We start from the raw sequence: 15,371 nt of genomic DNA on the forward strand, positions 1-15,371 counted from the left end.
TTTACGAAACGCACTAAAACAAGTGAACATAGAACTTTGTCCGTATTTTTTTTTCAGAAGCGTTGTGTGTGTGTGTGTTTTTTTTGTTCTTTTCGTTCATGTTTGAACGTTTCGAGCCTACGCGTGTAATTATTATTCTCCCATCCTTGCTTTCCGTGCTGCCAAGCATGGAGCGGTGGAGTGAGATTTTGGTGCTCAAGTTGCCTGCCCAAGTGTTCTTACGCTCGCAGCATTCATCCTCGCTTGACGAAGGGGAATGCAACGAAAAAGGAAAATCCCTGCGGTAACAATTTACATTAAAATTAATCATAATTCCACTCCATCAACATCTTCATTATCATTATCGTCACCATGATAATAATCATCACCGTTATCTCTGATTAGATTGCTTTGAGGTGAGTGAGAGTGAGGGAGTTGTTGGAAAGGAGCGTGTTGCAATGATTAAATGTGAGATGTAGAGGCAGATGGAGCGGATGGAGTGCACACCGGTGAGCTTAGTATGCGCGCCTGGTGAAGATGCGGTTGGTGACAATTTCAGTTTAGCCCACTGGTCGAACTCTGGAGGTTTGGACGAGCGCACTGTTACTGCTGCGACTCCAACTGTAACTACTGCGACTCCAACTGTAACTGTAGAAAGCGAACCGGAGACGAACGGAGACAGAACGGACCGACTTTGGGGGTGATCGCTTACTCTGTCCCATCGACACAGGGACTGTTGGCTGCGGCGGGTGCACAGTTCTGTCCCAGTCCCGGCGGTTCCGGTTGCTGCGGCTGCTCCGGATCCTGCAGTATAGTCGGTAGGTACCCGGTGCCGGTGTAGGGCGCGGACAGGAAGCGCTTGGTGTGGGCCTGCTGCAGAAACGAGTACCGCACCGTTGGACTACTGAACGTTCCGGAAGGCATCAATGGCGAGAATGCCGACTTCACTGTAAAGGATGGTGAAGGTGTTGGAACACTTTTCACACGGGGATGGACAACACACGGTACAGAGAGGGTTTTTAGGGTACGGCCACATCGAACCATCCGGGGCTGTGACCGGATCCGCCACAATGCCAAAAAAATAAAAACCTACCTGATGGGTGAGTGGAGAGCATCGTCGCCGCATAGCATCGCTTCCATCGCCTGTACGACATCGCCTCGGTAACGCTGCAGCAGTAGCTCCACCTCGCTCCGGCGTCGGTTCGGGAACACCCTGTGGAAGTGCGCACGGTAAATACACGAGAATAATAATTGCGAGTTGGCGATTAGTGTGGAAGATTTTGCCATCCCCCAGTGCATGTAACTTACCGCAACAGCACATCCACCGGTGACCGCTGGCTCGAGGCTTGGGAGGCACTGACACCGATGGCTTGCTGGTACTGGGTAGCGACCGGTTGCTGGTTGTAAGGCAGAAAGCCGGCACCACCGTTCGTTACTGGTACTAACGTCGCTGGCTTCGAATATACGCTCGGGTCTTTCTTGAGGCTCAAGTTTTCCGGCGCGATCGAGTCGTCCGGTGTAGAATCCACGTCCAGATCCGACTCGGGCGAGCTCGGCGGTCCCGTCTGGCTCGGCGACTGCTTGTCCAGCGGGAGGGAAAACAGTGACGACTTGTGCCGTGGACTGCTGGGTGATGATTCCGACTCCGTATCGTGGTCCGTCTCCGTTGATATGCGTTGACGCTTCGGGCCTGCAAAATGGAACGAGTGGACTAGATCAGGTACGTCAAGGCTAGTGTTCCAAGAATTGTGGAATCCTCAACATCTTAAACTATCGCTTGTCGCACCAAGCACCAGCTGTTAGTTGCGAACGACCGTCGGCAAGATGAGGATTAAGCTACCTCAACATCCCGACGGGTGGACGAAGATTGTTGTGGCAAAATGTCTCTCACTTCCGGCCGTATCAGAGCTTGCGGAGCTTATCGGATGATGAGAACCAAATGACACTGGACTTTAATGAATTTGGTAGATTCCAGAAGAAATAACGTCCGACAAGAAGATATGCGCTAAAGATTTTTACCACAAATTACCGAAAAAAAAAGTTTTTGGACTTAATTCCTTGAATTCCAACTATATATCGCTCAATATTGTTAAGGCTTCTTGCTAAGACGTTGATGTACCTTTTGGAGTAATTCTCTCGCTCGCACCTCACTCCCACATTCTTCTTGTTTTTGGCACTATAACTTGTCTAGAGATCTTCATAGGACCTGCCAATGTCCGGGAACTCTGAGTTTTTATTAGTCTACAACAAGAAAAGTAGCTGAACTGGATGAGATTTCCAGGTTGAACCTTACCGACGCTCACTGGCAACAATGTTTCACACTACCGTACACTGTTGTAAATGCCATCCTTACTCTTTAGACACTTGGCACCTCAGCAAGCAATCAATCAAACGCAAGTATTGCGTATTCCTTCCAACTGTTGATCATGCGAGCTGGATGATGTAAAACAGTCACGACCGTTTCGCAGTGGGCTAAAAAACCAAAGTTCACGACGGTGCAACAGTAGGCAGCACCCGTTCGGTGGCATCCTGTACCTGCTAACCGGATGGCTAGCGCTCTCCCCCTAGGCTACTCGAGCGAATGTCTTTAAATGGTTTTAAAAGCAAATATTGACATCCTCCCGGGGCCGAAAAATGGTTTTTAGCCCAAAACAATGAAGTGGAGTTTCAATATTTGCCCAAAGTAGGTTATTTATGTTAAAATAGCTGGAACCCAAAACGGTTCCGAATACGCCGGACCCCGGGGGGAAAAAAAACATCGGAACGCAACAGTGTACGTGAAAGTTTGGTTGGACAGTCAAAATAGTGCCAGTTCCACGGTGTCTTGGTTTCTTCCAATCCGCCTAGCCTAGGTGATCTTTGCCATCCGCAACCGCTGGTGACACCACTCGTACGATAGAGTTTCAACCTGTAGAGCTGTGTTAGGCTGCAACAGTAAACACTTGACATGCGAGCGCAGGTAAGTAGACATTTCCTGCCACCCTACCCCGTCCCCACCCCACCGTTGGGACGAGGAAATTGAGCGACAACAACACGAAAAAAGAAGTCAAACGACACAATGCGGCAAGGTAACAACAACAGCGGTGGATTGGAACAAAAAAAAAAGTATAATCATTTCAAATGCAACAGCTTCTGTTTGGTGTGCTTCTTCTCCTTCCCCACCTACTCCCTCCGGGAGTTGTCAGGACGTGATTTAACGGCCCACGGCGATACTTCTCAAGTAGGTACTTCTTCTCCAAAATGGGGTTTTTGACTGCGGATGTTAAATAAATGACCATCCCCGGACCGACCGTGGTGGCATCTATGTGTAGGAAATGTTGGACATTTCTTCTTATTCTTCTTCTTCTTCGTCTTCTTCTTCTCTTTCTTTTCCGTTTTGTTGTTGCCATTCTGCTTACGCTGCTGATGTCTCACCGGGTAGGAGCACTTAATCTCATGAAATCAAACAAATTCATTAACTGTATTTTGTCCCAATGCTTAGTATGCCAGGTGTAGATACTGTTTTACAGCCTGTGAGGGCAGACAGGAGGATCGTGGGAAGAAGGAGGAAAAGAGAAAGAGAGCGACACACAGTGGCCTACCATTTATGTTGAACTCGATCCGTTTGGTACGCAGGCGGATGCCCGTCGGATATTCACTAGACTTCCTACGCGGCGTGACATGTGGCTGTTCGATAGCCTTTATTACACTTCTGTACGTCATCATCAAGCAATATTTGAGGTTTGGGAGATTATTTATTAAACGCGGAAAGGGCAAAGCACCCCGATGCGTCAATTACATCCAATGCGTCCGGGTATTTTGACAGTTCGTGGAACAGTTCCGCAAAACAGTTAATAATGGGAATACGATTAGCACGGGTGTAATTTGTTGCTGAATGAAGTGCAACCCAGACATCTAAGCCCCTCGTCCCCTTTATGCTGAAAGGTTTAAATTTACTTCACACCCCTCCCCGTCCATGGTCCCCCCCTCCCAAACCCCTGAATCGGATGTAATATGGGTGAAGTGTAATTAACTGCGGTTGAAAATAAATTTGTTTGACACACTGCAAGCCGTGGTATTGACACATTCACCCTTTCACCCATGCCACCCACAACAAACCGCCCACCCCAACCCAGCAAACAACCCTTCAACAATTTTGCAGGGTGTTTTGCTCTCCCCTAAGGGCACATTCCGCGCGGCTAAACGGGTGGAAAAACGCAAACCATATTGCATGGATCAGTTTAATTTGGTCGGTTTGTGCTGGTATTATCTCCTTCCCTCTCATCCGGATGAGGGGAGGAAAAACACTTTTCCACAAGGGTTGCCCAGCCCCGGCTGAAGGGTGATGAAGATAATTACTTTCCATCAAATCATCACCATAAAATTGAGCACACGCACACGCTAGATTAAGCGGCCGGGCACACAGTTTAGCCACGGAAGCCACAATCCCGCCCGGTGCACCCTCGGCAAAGGAAAACGCTGTAGGAACAGTGAATAAAAATAAGGGAAGAAGCGCAAGAATAAAATAAAACACCCTTTTTCCCGCTGTAAAACCGTGTGCGGAGCGGATAGAAATTGAATACCAAACAATAAAAAAAAACCGAGGAAAATGCGAGAAAAATCGAATAGAAAACATACGCTTTTTTCCCCGAGAGATGGAAACAGAGTGCAAAACGACCAGTAAATCCTCTTCAGTGTCGTTTAGAATAGAAAGAAGAGGAAAAAAAACCTCAACCGGGCCAAAATTTAATTGGAAACCACGGCCACAAAAAAACCCCCCACCCGACCAAAAACTTTGTCCGAAAAGTCGTCTTTTTCGCTCCCTCCCGCATCGTCACCCTCCCCCGCTGTTCGCACATGATTTATTGGTGGAAAATTTTTGATCCCCCAATTTCCACCACCTTTCAGTTTGGTCCACCACGTTTCCACCCTGGGTACTTCTGGTATTTCAATTTCGCCCCGTGTCCCGAATGGAGTTGGGTGGACGGGGGAAAAAAAGGGAAAAATGAAATGCTTTGCATTAACCATTACACCCAACGCGTGCACGCACACAACGGCACCCGGGGAAAAGAGGAAGCAGTCGGGTGTGCGCATCTGCTTATGCAACATAAAAGACGGGTTTTATGGATCAAATTGAAAACATATTTTCCATTGTGCGGTGGAATGGAGCGGCGGGGAGGGGGGGAGGGGCGTGGAGATGGGGAAGAAGTGGAAGATCATTCCCTTCAAGCAGGGTCTCGACATGTCCTAATAAGATCGATGCTTTGTTGATTGAGTTTCGAGTGGAAATTAAATTGTATCCCATTTACCGCATTCCGCAAACCGAGACGGCACCAAATGCCGCAGCACGAGCATGAGGGTGTGTGCGTATCTGTGTGAGTAGAATGGAGTGAAGAAACAGGATATGATAGATATTATTCAGCCGTTTACCGAGGGAACGCAGAAATCGCAGAAACAGATATTTCGAATTAAGATAAACTGTCTTTTGACAGTAGATCTACCGTTCATCCTCTCCGCGCATCTCGTCGAGTCGATTCCAACACGGAACGGCAAGACGAGGAAATTTCAGAAAAAAAGAAACGAATGTACCAGACGAAGAATCCAGGAGGCTGCATGATACTTTCGTGCATTGGTTCGTCCGTTCGGGCGTAAAGGAAATGTAATACCTCTTGAACGGCTATTGTGCTCAACCGAGGCAAAAATAAATACACACTCGGTGGAGTAGTGAGCCGAAAAAAAACAACAAACAAATAGAGAGAAAAAACGCATCCCCTATTGGGAACAGTGGCTAAGGGTGTTTTTTTTTTCGTTGTAATTTACTTCTCGCTCTTTTCAGCTTTACCCTTTTTAAAAGAGATGAGCTGCATAACGCTGAACAACTGGTAGCTGAAAGAAATTAAAAAAGAAGTACTATTCACACACACACACACACGTGGAGTGCGAGTGATCCTTTGCGTTACGGGGTTGATTAAAACATTTTGCATCATAATTAAACGCCGCCTGAACACACACTCAATTGGCTTCACCGAAGGGTCATTTACTTTTGATTTTTTGTTCCGCTCCCTCGTGCACGGGGTGGAGTTGTTATTAATTATTTGTGGTTTACTGTATATTTTCCTCCCTTAACTTCTCTTTCTCTCCCTCTCTACCCTCTTTAAAAGAAGTTTAAATCGTTAGGGAATTTGTTTAAAATCGCACCTATCGGCCCGAACGAAGAATGGGAAGGAGTACGCAATCGAAATTGTACGCATTATTGCATCCATAAACACTGCACAGGATAACACAGTAGAAATAACAGCTTCTAATGACGTACAGCGCAGCGAAAGGGAGAATAAAAAGGCAGCTTTGTGTAAAACGGAAAGTGTTCTTTTTTCTTGCGGGAAGAATAAAAACTGCTAAAGACTGTTTTCCTTTCCCTATTGCGTTTAGGGAAGTCAAAGTGGTGGGTTATTCGGACAGTGTGTTTTCGGTATTTGTTTTTTTTTTTTTATTTTTAAAAAATCTTTAAGGATTTTTTAAATTTTGTTACTAAATAAACACACACAAAAAACATAATATTCCCATTTGCGCCCGTAAGTAGGCAACACACATTTATTCTATTTTACTTAACTAAAAGTTTTTTTTCGGGAATTGTACTTTAGTTACTGACGAAAAAGAATGTTTCGACTTAAAAGTCACCATTGGAATTTCACGGTAAACAGCTTTCGCCACAACAAGCTGAATGGAAGGGAAGGCGGTGTGATATAAAACGAAAGACTTCAACGATAAGCGACGAACTTTTTATGAGAATAAAAATTGATATGGTGTTACAAACCTAATGTTTACCGCGTACAAATAAATGGTAATCATTTAAATTTCTGCTAGCAAATAAGACTGTTATTATAAGATTTTTTTAAATTTTAATTGAATGATTTTGATTAATTATAAAGTGTAAAATATTAATTTACTTTTTTATAATGCATTTTTTGTAATGCATTTCATAAAACATGATATAAACTAAGCAATAAATTATAAAAAAAGCGAAAAGAAAAACTTTGCTTTCGTATAAATAGTGATATGATAGACAATATTTAAAAAAAATCACATAATTTCACAATTTACGGCATCGCGGCTCGTGCATGCTTTGGATTCTATGGTGTACATAGTAAAGCAGCAGAAAAGCATAATTTAAACAGTAAACACTATTAATCAATAAACAAAGAAAACAGTACCGATCATACCGATTCAAGTTGAAAGTCGATCGGTTCGGATGAAGCGTAGCCAAATGCGAAATAGCAAACAAAAGAGTCAAAACATCCTAATTTTTTGTCAGCAAATTTTTTGGTAACGCCTTAATTGAGCGTCTCAGAATTGTATGTTTGTGCGAAGCAAAACTTGGATTAGTGAAATAAACCACATTACAACATAAACAACGCACAAACGTGTGCGCATTTGGCGGACAAAAAAGGATATATTGATTCCAAACTTTGCGATGAAAGAATAAATTTCTTGGCAAAAGTGCAAAGGGTGCGAAGAAAAGGAAAAAACAATTTAATAATAAAAAAAAACGCATACACACACAAAGCAAATCAATTAAAATCCGCACAAAAGCGTACCGGTGGCAATTTGAAGTTTTTCGATCCGGTGCAGCGTGTGCGCAACCGAATCCTTCCCGTTTTTGCCACTGGAACAGTCGGCCAGACCCACTTGAGCATCCCTGGACCAGCGGGGATAGAAATGGAGGGGCAGACGAAAAACCTTCTATGAATGAAACCCGAGACCGAGAAGTGGATATCAAGCAGGCAACTAATACCACTCTGGCATGGATAGGTTTTTTGATTCCGGTGAAATCGAACAAAACGCCAGGAAAAGGAAAGGAAAGTGCGTCCCAACGGCTGCCAAGCGATGAAAGATCAATGAATCTAATTGTAGCGGAGGCTACAAGTAGAAGTGTGTGTGTGTGTGTATTTTTCTTTTTCTTTTTCTCTCGATGGTGCGTTCTTCAACCGCGTGTTGCCGTGCAAATAAATTGCTTGTAACGGATGGGACGCGTTGTCCCGGGATGTCGATCCCGGTCGACCCGGGATCATGTTTCAGGAACGTTCCGGGGGAAAGAAAAAAAAAACATTTTTCCAGTAATGTACCAGTGTGTACATTGTAGCCAAATTGTGCTCCGTACCGGTCGCAGGTATCGTACTGCTGCGGCGTGGGTTCTTAATCCATTATCGATACAATAATGGGGACGATTGGTTAATTGCAGGTTATGGGTGCATCGTGCACAATGCCTTGGTGGCTTTCAACAAACAATTACTGCAACTGTCTAACCCCTGGATGCTGGGAGTGTGAAATCGATAGCAATGTAAACGAAATACGGCCGAACAATATAAACCGCATGTTTCTTTGTCCGGTACGCTATTCTTCTATTTAATTTAATTGATCGATACTTAGCGGGGTTCCATTTTGGTTCTCATACCTGCTGAGTGCCGTGACATGTTGAGCCCCAGAACTGTTTCACAGTCCCAAATTTGGTGTCCTTTACGTCAAATTGAAGACGCGAAATCGTTTTATAAAAGTGGTCAGCATTTTTCTCGGAATTATGCATTTAGTATAATGTATGCGTATCACATTATAAACTATCTGTTAAATCGTTCAAATTAGAAAGCTTAGCTCTCCCAACGTTGGAAAGGTAATATGTTAAAGTATCAACTTTGCAAAATACGACACTGTGACACATCGTTGTGCTTCATAATATGACATTATTAAGTCATTTAAGATCACTACAACACACACTCAGGCATTCATTTTATTGAGCTTTTACCATGGCTTTTGTTGTCCGACCAATAGCGGAGTGGACAATGTCCAACTTTAAAAACATGCTCGGCCTGGGTTCAATTCTCAACATTGCTGGCAGTTAAACCAAGAAAAGAGGGAAGGTATTGAACGAAAATTACACGGTCATCATCACTTCCGTCCAGGAAAAAAGTATCTCAGTTAGTAATATTTGGATGATTAAGAATCCTGAATTCAGAGAGTCTCTGACGTACCATATTTGCTAGATTGAACCATCATAAGGCTTCTATTTTGTAATCATGATTGTTTTTCCCCCCACTGATGTTGTGGATCACTGATACGTTGCATGTATATATGAAACACAACATCGGGGAATTAAATATAGCCTGAGAAATTCTACTCACCAGGACTGTCAGGTTCGCTGCGATTGGGCGAGTAGGCTGAGTGCATATGTTCGGGCCGCATCCGCTGTACGTCGGTGTCTGTGTTGATTGTTTGAGAATAAAATAACAGAATAAATACGAGCATTACGATTAACTAAGAGTTGATGAACAACTTCAACAGGTCAGACTCCATGAATTGTGTTCTCACCTGCGTCGGCAGATGTGTAGCTGTGATGCGTAACACTCTCGGCATCGTTTGGTGGTGACGGTATGCCACCGTGAAACTGGCCCACCGACTGTACCGCCACGGGATCGTTCGGCGGTGTCTGTCCAACCCCGTGCACACCGGTCGTCCCGTACAGCAGCCCAAGATCACGCACCTCGTTCTCCTCCTGTGCCTGCTGTCTGCGCAGCGCAACCTGTTTGCCAGCACCAACGAAACCAAATTGGATGCCAAATTGAGCTTACGATCCCTTGGCGGAGCTACTGTGCACCGGACACTACCTACCTGGGCGGCCATTACACGTTGTCGCTCGGCGATTAAGGTACATTTAGCACAGACACAGTCCCGCCAGCGACAGTAACGCTTGTGTCCTTTGAGGGCGCTCACCTAAAACAATCCGTACGCCGGAGAAATACATCGATAGGACGAGCATTAGCAACTTTTAGCAGGAACGGCCGAACGAACCAAACGAGCAAGTACACCCGACCATTTTGCGGGTGAAGATTGTAAATTATTGGGTGTTTTTTTTTGTTTTTTTTTTTTTTTGAACAGAAATTGATGATTGGCGGTATTTAGATGGTAATGAGTTCGTTCAATGTACCTCACGAGTCATGTGCATTCTAGAGTGCGTTCTCGGTTGATTGGTGGGGATACTAGCGGTTTTTTTTTTCCTTTGCCGCCATCACTCACTCTGTTGCGCAGTAGTGGGCAGTTACAGTGTTTCTTTCCGCGTGTACAACTGCACAGCACCTTGACAAGCGTTCCAAATGCGCACCTATACTAACTATGTGAACTAGGTACGGTCTGGTCAGTGATCCGAACATGGCAAGCAGAAAGAAGTTTCTTCCAGAACCAGGAGTTCCAGTTTGCATACAACAAAACATAAGACTCTATTCCAGTTCAATTGCTTCTCAACCTCTTAGATGTTCGCTTTACTACAAAGTTCCGACCAGAACAACTAACACTACGCATAAAGAAACTTGGATGAGTGGATCTTTCAAGGAACCTCAACGTCAACTTTGTGGAGCATTGTGCTTTTTTTTTTGGGGCGATCACTCCGTGTTCTTGTTCGTTCTCTGTACGGCTGCAGTTGGGACGCCACACTTACCACTCCATGGTTGCGACATCGTGCACACTTGGGCGTGCGTTGATAGCGTTCCGAGGCCGCCCGAAGGAAAAACGCTGGTGGCAGCGCCCCGAGCACCGGATGTTGCTGCATCAGATTCGACATATCGACACCGCTGGGCAAACTCATCTTATTCGCACCGGGGATTATTCGACTTTCCGATATGTGCACACACTCGCGAGTTCACCGACGCAGCAGCGTACCGGACAGCGCTTTCCCAGGGCTGACAGTTGCAGGAAAACGCCCTACAGTATCTTCCACCTTCGCTCAAACTTTCCAACAAACCAAACGCCACTGCTACTGTTGCGACTGAGCAATGAACACACCAGCACCAACCAAACACACCGAAACAAAAAACCGCACAACACGAAACAGTGATCGGCGCTGGGAAAATTCACAAACTGCACGGTACCGCTTTTCCTGGACGGCAGATCCACGAGGACCACGACGATGACGAGACGGCGGTCACAACTGCTTTCGAGCGTAACACATTCCTCGCCGAACATTCAAAAGCAACTGATTCAAAAATGTTTCAACAATTGCCATCCCGTATCTAAGCGCTAAGAGCCTAAAAATCGGATAAACAAATAGGAAGCGTAGGGCACTGCCGCAAGGGGTGAACCGACGCTCGGGCAAGGGTAGGGGTGGTTTTGTCGGTAGGGCGGGAGAGCGGTGTTGGCAGGGCGGAGGGCGGATGAAACTGACGCAAAGGCTACAGATAAAAGAACACAACAACAACAAAAAACCCGAAGCCATCCTCCAATTGGTGGATGCGAAACTTTGCCCAAAGGTCGGCACAAAAGGTTGGGAGAGCGCGAGCGTGACAGCTAGACAAGCCGGCTGCCCGGCCCAAAAAATGGTGGCGTAACGGAGACGACCCGAGGTCTTGCAACATTGAAACGTTCAAAGGTGAATACATTCGCTTGCCGTGCAGGATATCGCGCGAGGAGGGTTCAATAAGGGAATATTGCCGTCCCGGGGAGGGAAACAACAGCGGCGAAAATCGGAAAAACGGTTCGCCTGTGAAGCGCCACACCGCACGCACACACTGCCCCGGTTATGTCCGTGCCCGCGTTCCAGTTCCTGCTCCGGGCGTGTATATACATGAAATACAATTATACAACTCAGCCAACCAGACTTAACGCGGGATGCTGGGAAGCAGTGAGCCAACACCCCTATAAACCATGTATCCTTGCGAGTCGAAGCGTACCGGGCAACGCGCAGAGCATTGCATTGGACCCGGCTGACGTACACGGTGCGTTCGGGTCGTGCTTTCTCGCATGGCCCAGTTTTGTGGTGTCTCGCTCGCACCCGCAACCCGGCCCCGGATGGTTCATTCCGGCCTGATTCATTCACCGTTCGCGAACGATCGTGCCCGCGTAACTAAATGTAGCGGATCCATATGGTCGATAGCTTTAGCTGGCATAGGGAGGGATACACATGGCCGGGTCTTCGCTCACCCCAAACCATACCGCCGCGGCTCGCTATTATGTATCGAGCCCGATCGGACACACTTTGACGGATCCTTATTTAGTTGCAACGCGCAACTATCGATCCAAAATCCCTGCCTTGCGAAGCACATAACCAGTGGTGAGTAAAGAATGGGTGGCAACCTCCCACTGCTCCTTCAAACATCGCCCATCAGAGGATTTACCCGTACAGCGGTACTTCACCGGTAAACGGCTTCAACTAACAACACTGTATCATTATCTAAAACTTGCTCGTTACTATTATTATACTAACCACCATAGAAACGCTCGTGTTCATCCGAAACCCTTTGTACCCGTTCTGCTAGTAGGTGCTTTTCAGAGAAATGTAGCTTTTCCAGGACTGATGTGCAGCTCGTCCTACGCGGATGGTGTTTTGCTTTCAATTTACTATTCATTATTGACAATGATCGCTCGAATGAACACGATTAATGTGTTCTCAATTCTCATTTCTCCAAAGTTGCGTTCATTATAGCAAAAAAAAAGAGATACTAAGTCACTTAGTAGCTGATAAATGTTATCGTTTTAAGTTGGCAGAAGAATTGCACACAGTTAAAAATTAGTGGAAATAATTTGCAATACTTAAAGTTTTGCCGGGGAAATGTGCGTAACTTAAATTATTCACGTCAGTCGCATTCCCTTCATAAAATCGTTTATATTTAGTTTTCAGGGATTGATTTCTTCTCTTTACGTTACGACGCCCATAATTGGTATGTTAGGTTTATTTCGACAATTAAAGCAAATTTGAATAAGTTAATTAGTTTGGTATATAAAAAATAGAATTCCACCAACACAGGCACACGAATTTTCAAAACGTTGGGCTCCGCGTAACTCGGGAAATTACTGCACTTTGAAGAGCGAAGTTTACTTTTTTTTGTAAAATGAAAACAATCTATAGATGATTTCAAAAATAAGCTGAAAAAAGTTTGATTTTTTCCTCTAAAGTATTCTCTATTACTATATTTTATTATGTTGGGTCTAAATAAATACCCATTAATGATTAAATCGGTATTTATGTAGAATTAAAGTACATATACAGCATTATTTAAAATTCCTTTTTATACTAACTTATCGTTTTGCATCTTAGTAACGATTCATCTGAGTGTTCATTACTAGAGTTCATGAAACATTAAATTATTATTCAAAAGGTTAAGCTGGATGAGCTGTAGGAGCTTTTTTTAATTTCAAACCGATTCTTAGCAATTAACAGTAACGAAGTATAAAATACATTTATAAAAAAATCGGCAATAATATAAGATAAATGTTGGATAATAAAGTACTTCAAATAAGTTTTATATAATAAAAATAGGCCATATTTTACCGACAAAAACGGAAAAAGGGAGGTAGCAAGTTTTCCTGGCATTTATTTACAGTTCCCAGCTATTAATCAGAGATTCCTGTTGCGATAAACGATGTATAAATCGATTTGCAAGGATGGTAAATTATAACGTATATAACCCCCCTCTCCCCCCCCGAACACCTCACAGGATAGAAACTTTTGCAGAGTTCTTATCATTATTCATTCGTTTATCGAAAAAAAAGTGGTGAAAAAGACAAGTTAATGTACACACGGCACAGGGGCTGAAGGATGGGGTGTACGGAGCGTTCCGTATGATAATCTTCGATCGACCTGGTACCTGGTGACTCCGTCCGGTGGCTCGATCAAACTCTACCAGGGACATTCGTACGCGTGCAGGATATTGAGCAAATTTTTAGAGGAGTGGCATTTGTAGATAATTTAAACGTATCGAAAAGCCCAGAAATGCCACATAGAAAAACAAAGTACAAGTCTCGAACCCACCCACTGTGCTGAAGCAGTGGAAAACTACGTTGTCTTGAGATACTGCAGTGTCTGTGTGTGTGTGGGGGGGATGGTTAAGTACAAAAACAATAACTACAGGCTGATGTTATATGCCCGATGTCCTGCCGGGGCATGCTTTTATTAAGCAACATTTGAGTGGGAAATCGTTTTTCTTTGCGTTTCCCAATAAATGGATTTCCATCTCCAGGGTTTTGCACCGCTTGGGAGAGCGCGGTTGGGAAGGTTTATCGTTTCCATCAATGTATACATATGAGTGTGGTTGACACGCCAGCAAAGCTGCCCTATTTGCATGTATTCGCATTCATATCCTGCCGAAAATGCCAACCATCGACAGTGCTTTAGAATTGCGGCAACATACAGCTGGTGTTACAGTAAATGCAGCAGGTAAACAAACCCACGGGGAAAAAAGGAAACTGCCACAAACTTCCCCACAAAAACAGGGCAAAACAGGGCGTCCATCATGGACAATGCGGCCCCAACGTCAAATCCAGCAGCCGAGCTTGCCGCAGCGTTTAATAGCCGTGCAACAGAATATCAGTATTTATCTACTTGCGCTCCGCTGGATCAGCCGCCGAAGATGAGCTTGGAGCAGCGGGACCCGAGCGAGACGGCTAGCGCTCCCGCGCGGCAGTAAGACATGGCGCGCCCGGTCGGAAAAGAAGGCGTGCCCAAACGAAGGAGTCGTCCTTGTTGTGCCCGCCAAGCGAAGCGAACTGTTTCAACAGACGCCGTACGGTCCAAGGACTTCTACAGTCAACTCGAAACAGTTTCCACGAGCGAGAGACCACGGCGGGGATGTGCTATCCGTGCCGGCAGGCAGGCTGTACATTATATGGCCCACAGTGCCCTGGCGGGCTCCACCAAAAAAAGGGCCATTGGGCCGGGGGCAAGGAGGTGGGATTTTTGGAGGCAGACCGATCCTCTAAAAAAAAAAAACCGTACATTTTCATTTAATAACAGTAAGAGAACAAGCGCACAATGGCCGCAAAACGGGCTAAAGTGCCTTTTTCGGATAGACTAGCGAAATGTTGTGTTTCGCCGGTGGAGGCGTTCCGCCCAACGGCTGCCCTACCGGTGGGCGCCTTCTGCGCACTGCGTATAATAACCATTTGTAGCTATAGTCTACGTGGTGGTCGTTTTTTTTGTCTGTCCTGTGCCGGAATGCGCTACATGGTCACGACATTCAAACATGCGAATATAAATAGTGGCTGATTGGTGGCGGCCTGCTACCCCGTCGTTATAAATTCCGACGCTTTCGTACATAATCTTTGGCCCTGTACGACATGCACTGGATGCTGTGTTTTATGCTTGGCGATTCTGTTTCACAGCACTTCACGCTCTTCCGAATACAGCATTACATTGGATACGGCGGTCGTTCGCAACTACGTAACGTTAGGTTCATTGCTGGTAATGTTAACCGTGCTCTGGTTCGCAGTAGTTCAAGTTGCGTTTGTTTCTCATAAATTTGTTGCCTATTTATGTCTTTAAAACATACTCAGTGTATGCGTCTATGGTTGGTAGTCAGCTCTTTGATTGAATATTCTCATAATTCTACTACAACCTTCAATCCCCACACCCGGAACATCGGCTATACTTCCATGCC

The 15,371-nt window shown here is 45.2% G+C and overlaps 1 protein-coding gene across 1 annotated transcript; it reads right to left on the reverse strand.

Moving 5' to 3' along the window:
* Nucleotides 1-687: 687 nt before the first annotated feature.
* LOC128707109 (doublesex- and mab-3-related transcription factor A2) lies at nucleotides 688-10,588 on the reverse strand. Its single transcript, XM_053802058.1, has 7 exons — nucleotides 10,442-10,588; nucleotides 9,619-9,720; nucleotides 9,319-9,529; nucleotides 9,132-9,209; nucleotides 1,288-1,669; nucleotides 1,073-1,192; nucleotides 688-955 (listed from the first exon to the last, which is right to left on the reverse strand). Exons 1-7 carry the CDS (start codon nucleotides 10,586-10,588, stop codon nucleotides 688-690), a joined length of 1,308 nt encoding a protein of 435 aa, XP_053658033.1.
* Nucleotides 10,589-15,371: the final 4,783 nt, after the last annotated feature.

The sequence above is a fragment of the Anopheles marshallii genome, chromosome X (genome assembly GCF_943734725.1).
Source record: "Anopheles marshallii chromosome X, idAnoMarsDA_429_01, whole genome shotgun sequence".
NCBI lineage: Eukaryota > Metazoa > Arthropoda > Insecta > Diptera > Culicidae > Anopheles > Anopheles marshallii.

What these genes read in the sequence shown, in the direction of transcription:
- LOC128707109 (XM_053802058.1), bottom strand. Translation starts at nt 10,588, where the DNA reads ATGAGTTTGCCCAGCGGTGTCGATATGTCGAATCTGATGCAGCAACAT. An exon ending in CAGCGAACCTGACAGTCCTG is followed by an intron (nt 1,670 to 9,131) that starts GTGAGTAGAATT and finishes TCCATTTTGCAG; the next exon opens with GCCCGAAGCGTCAACGCATA. An exon ending in GCTCTCCACTCACCCATCAG is followed by an intron (nt 956 to 1,072) that starts GTAGGTTTTTAT and finishes CCGTGTGAAAAG; the next exon opens with TGTTCCAACACCTTCACCAT.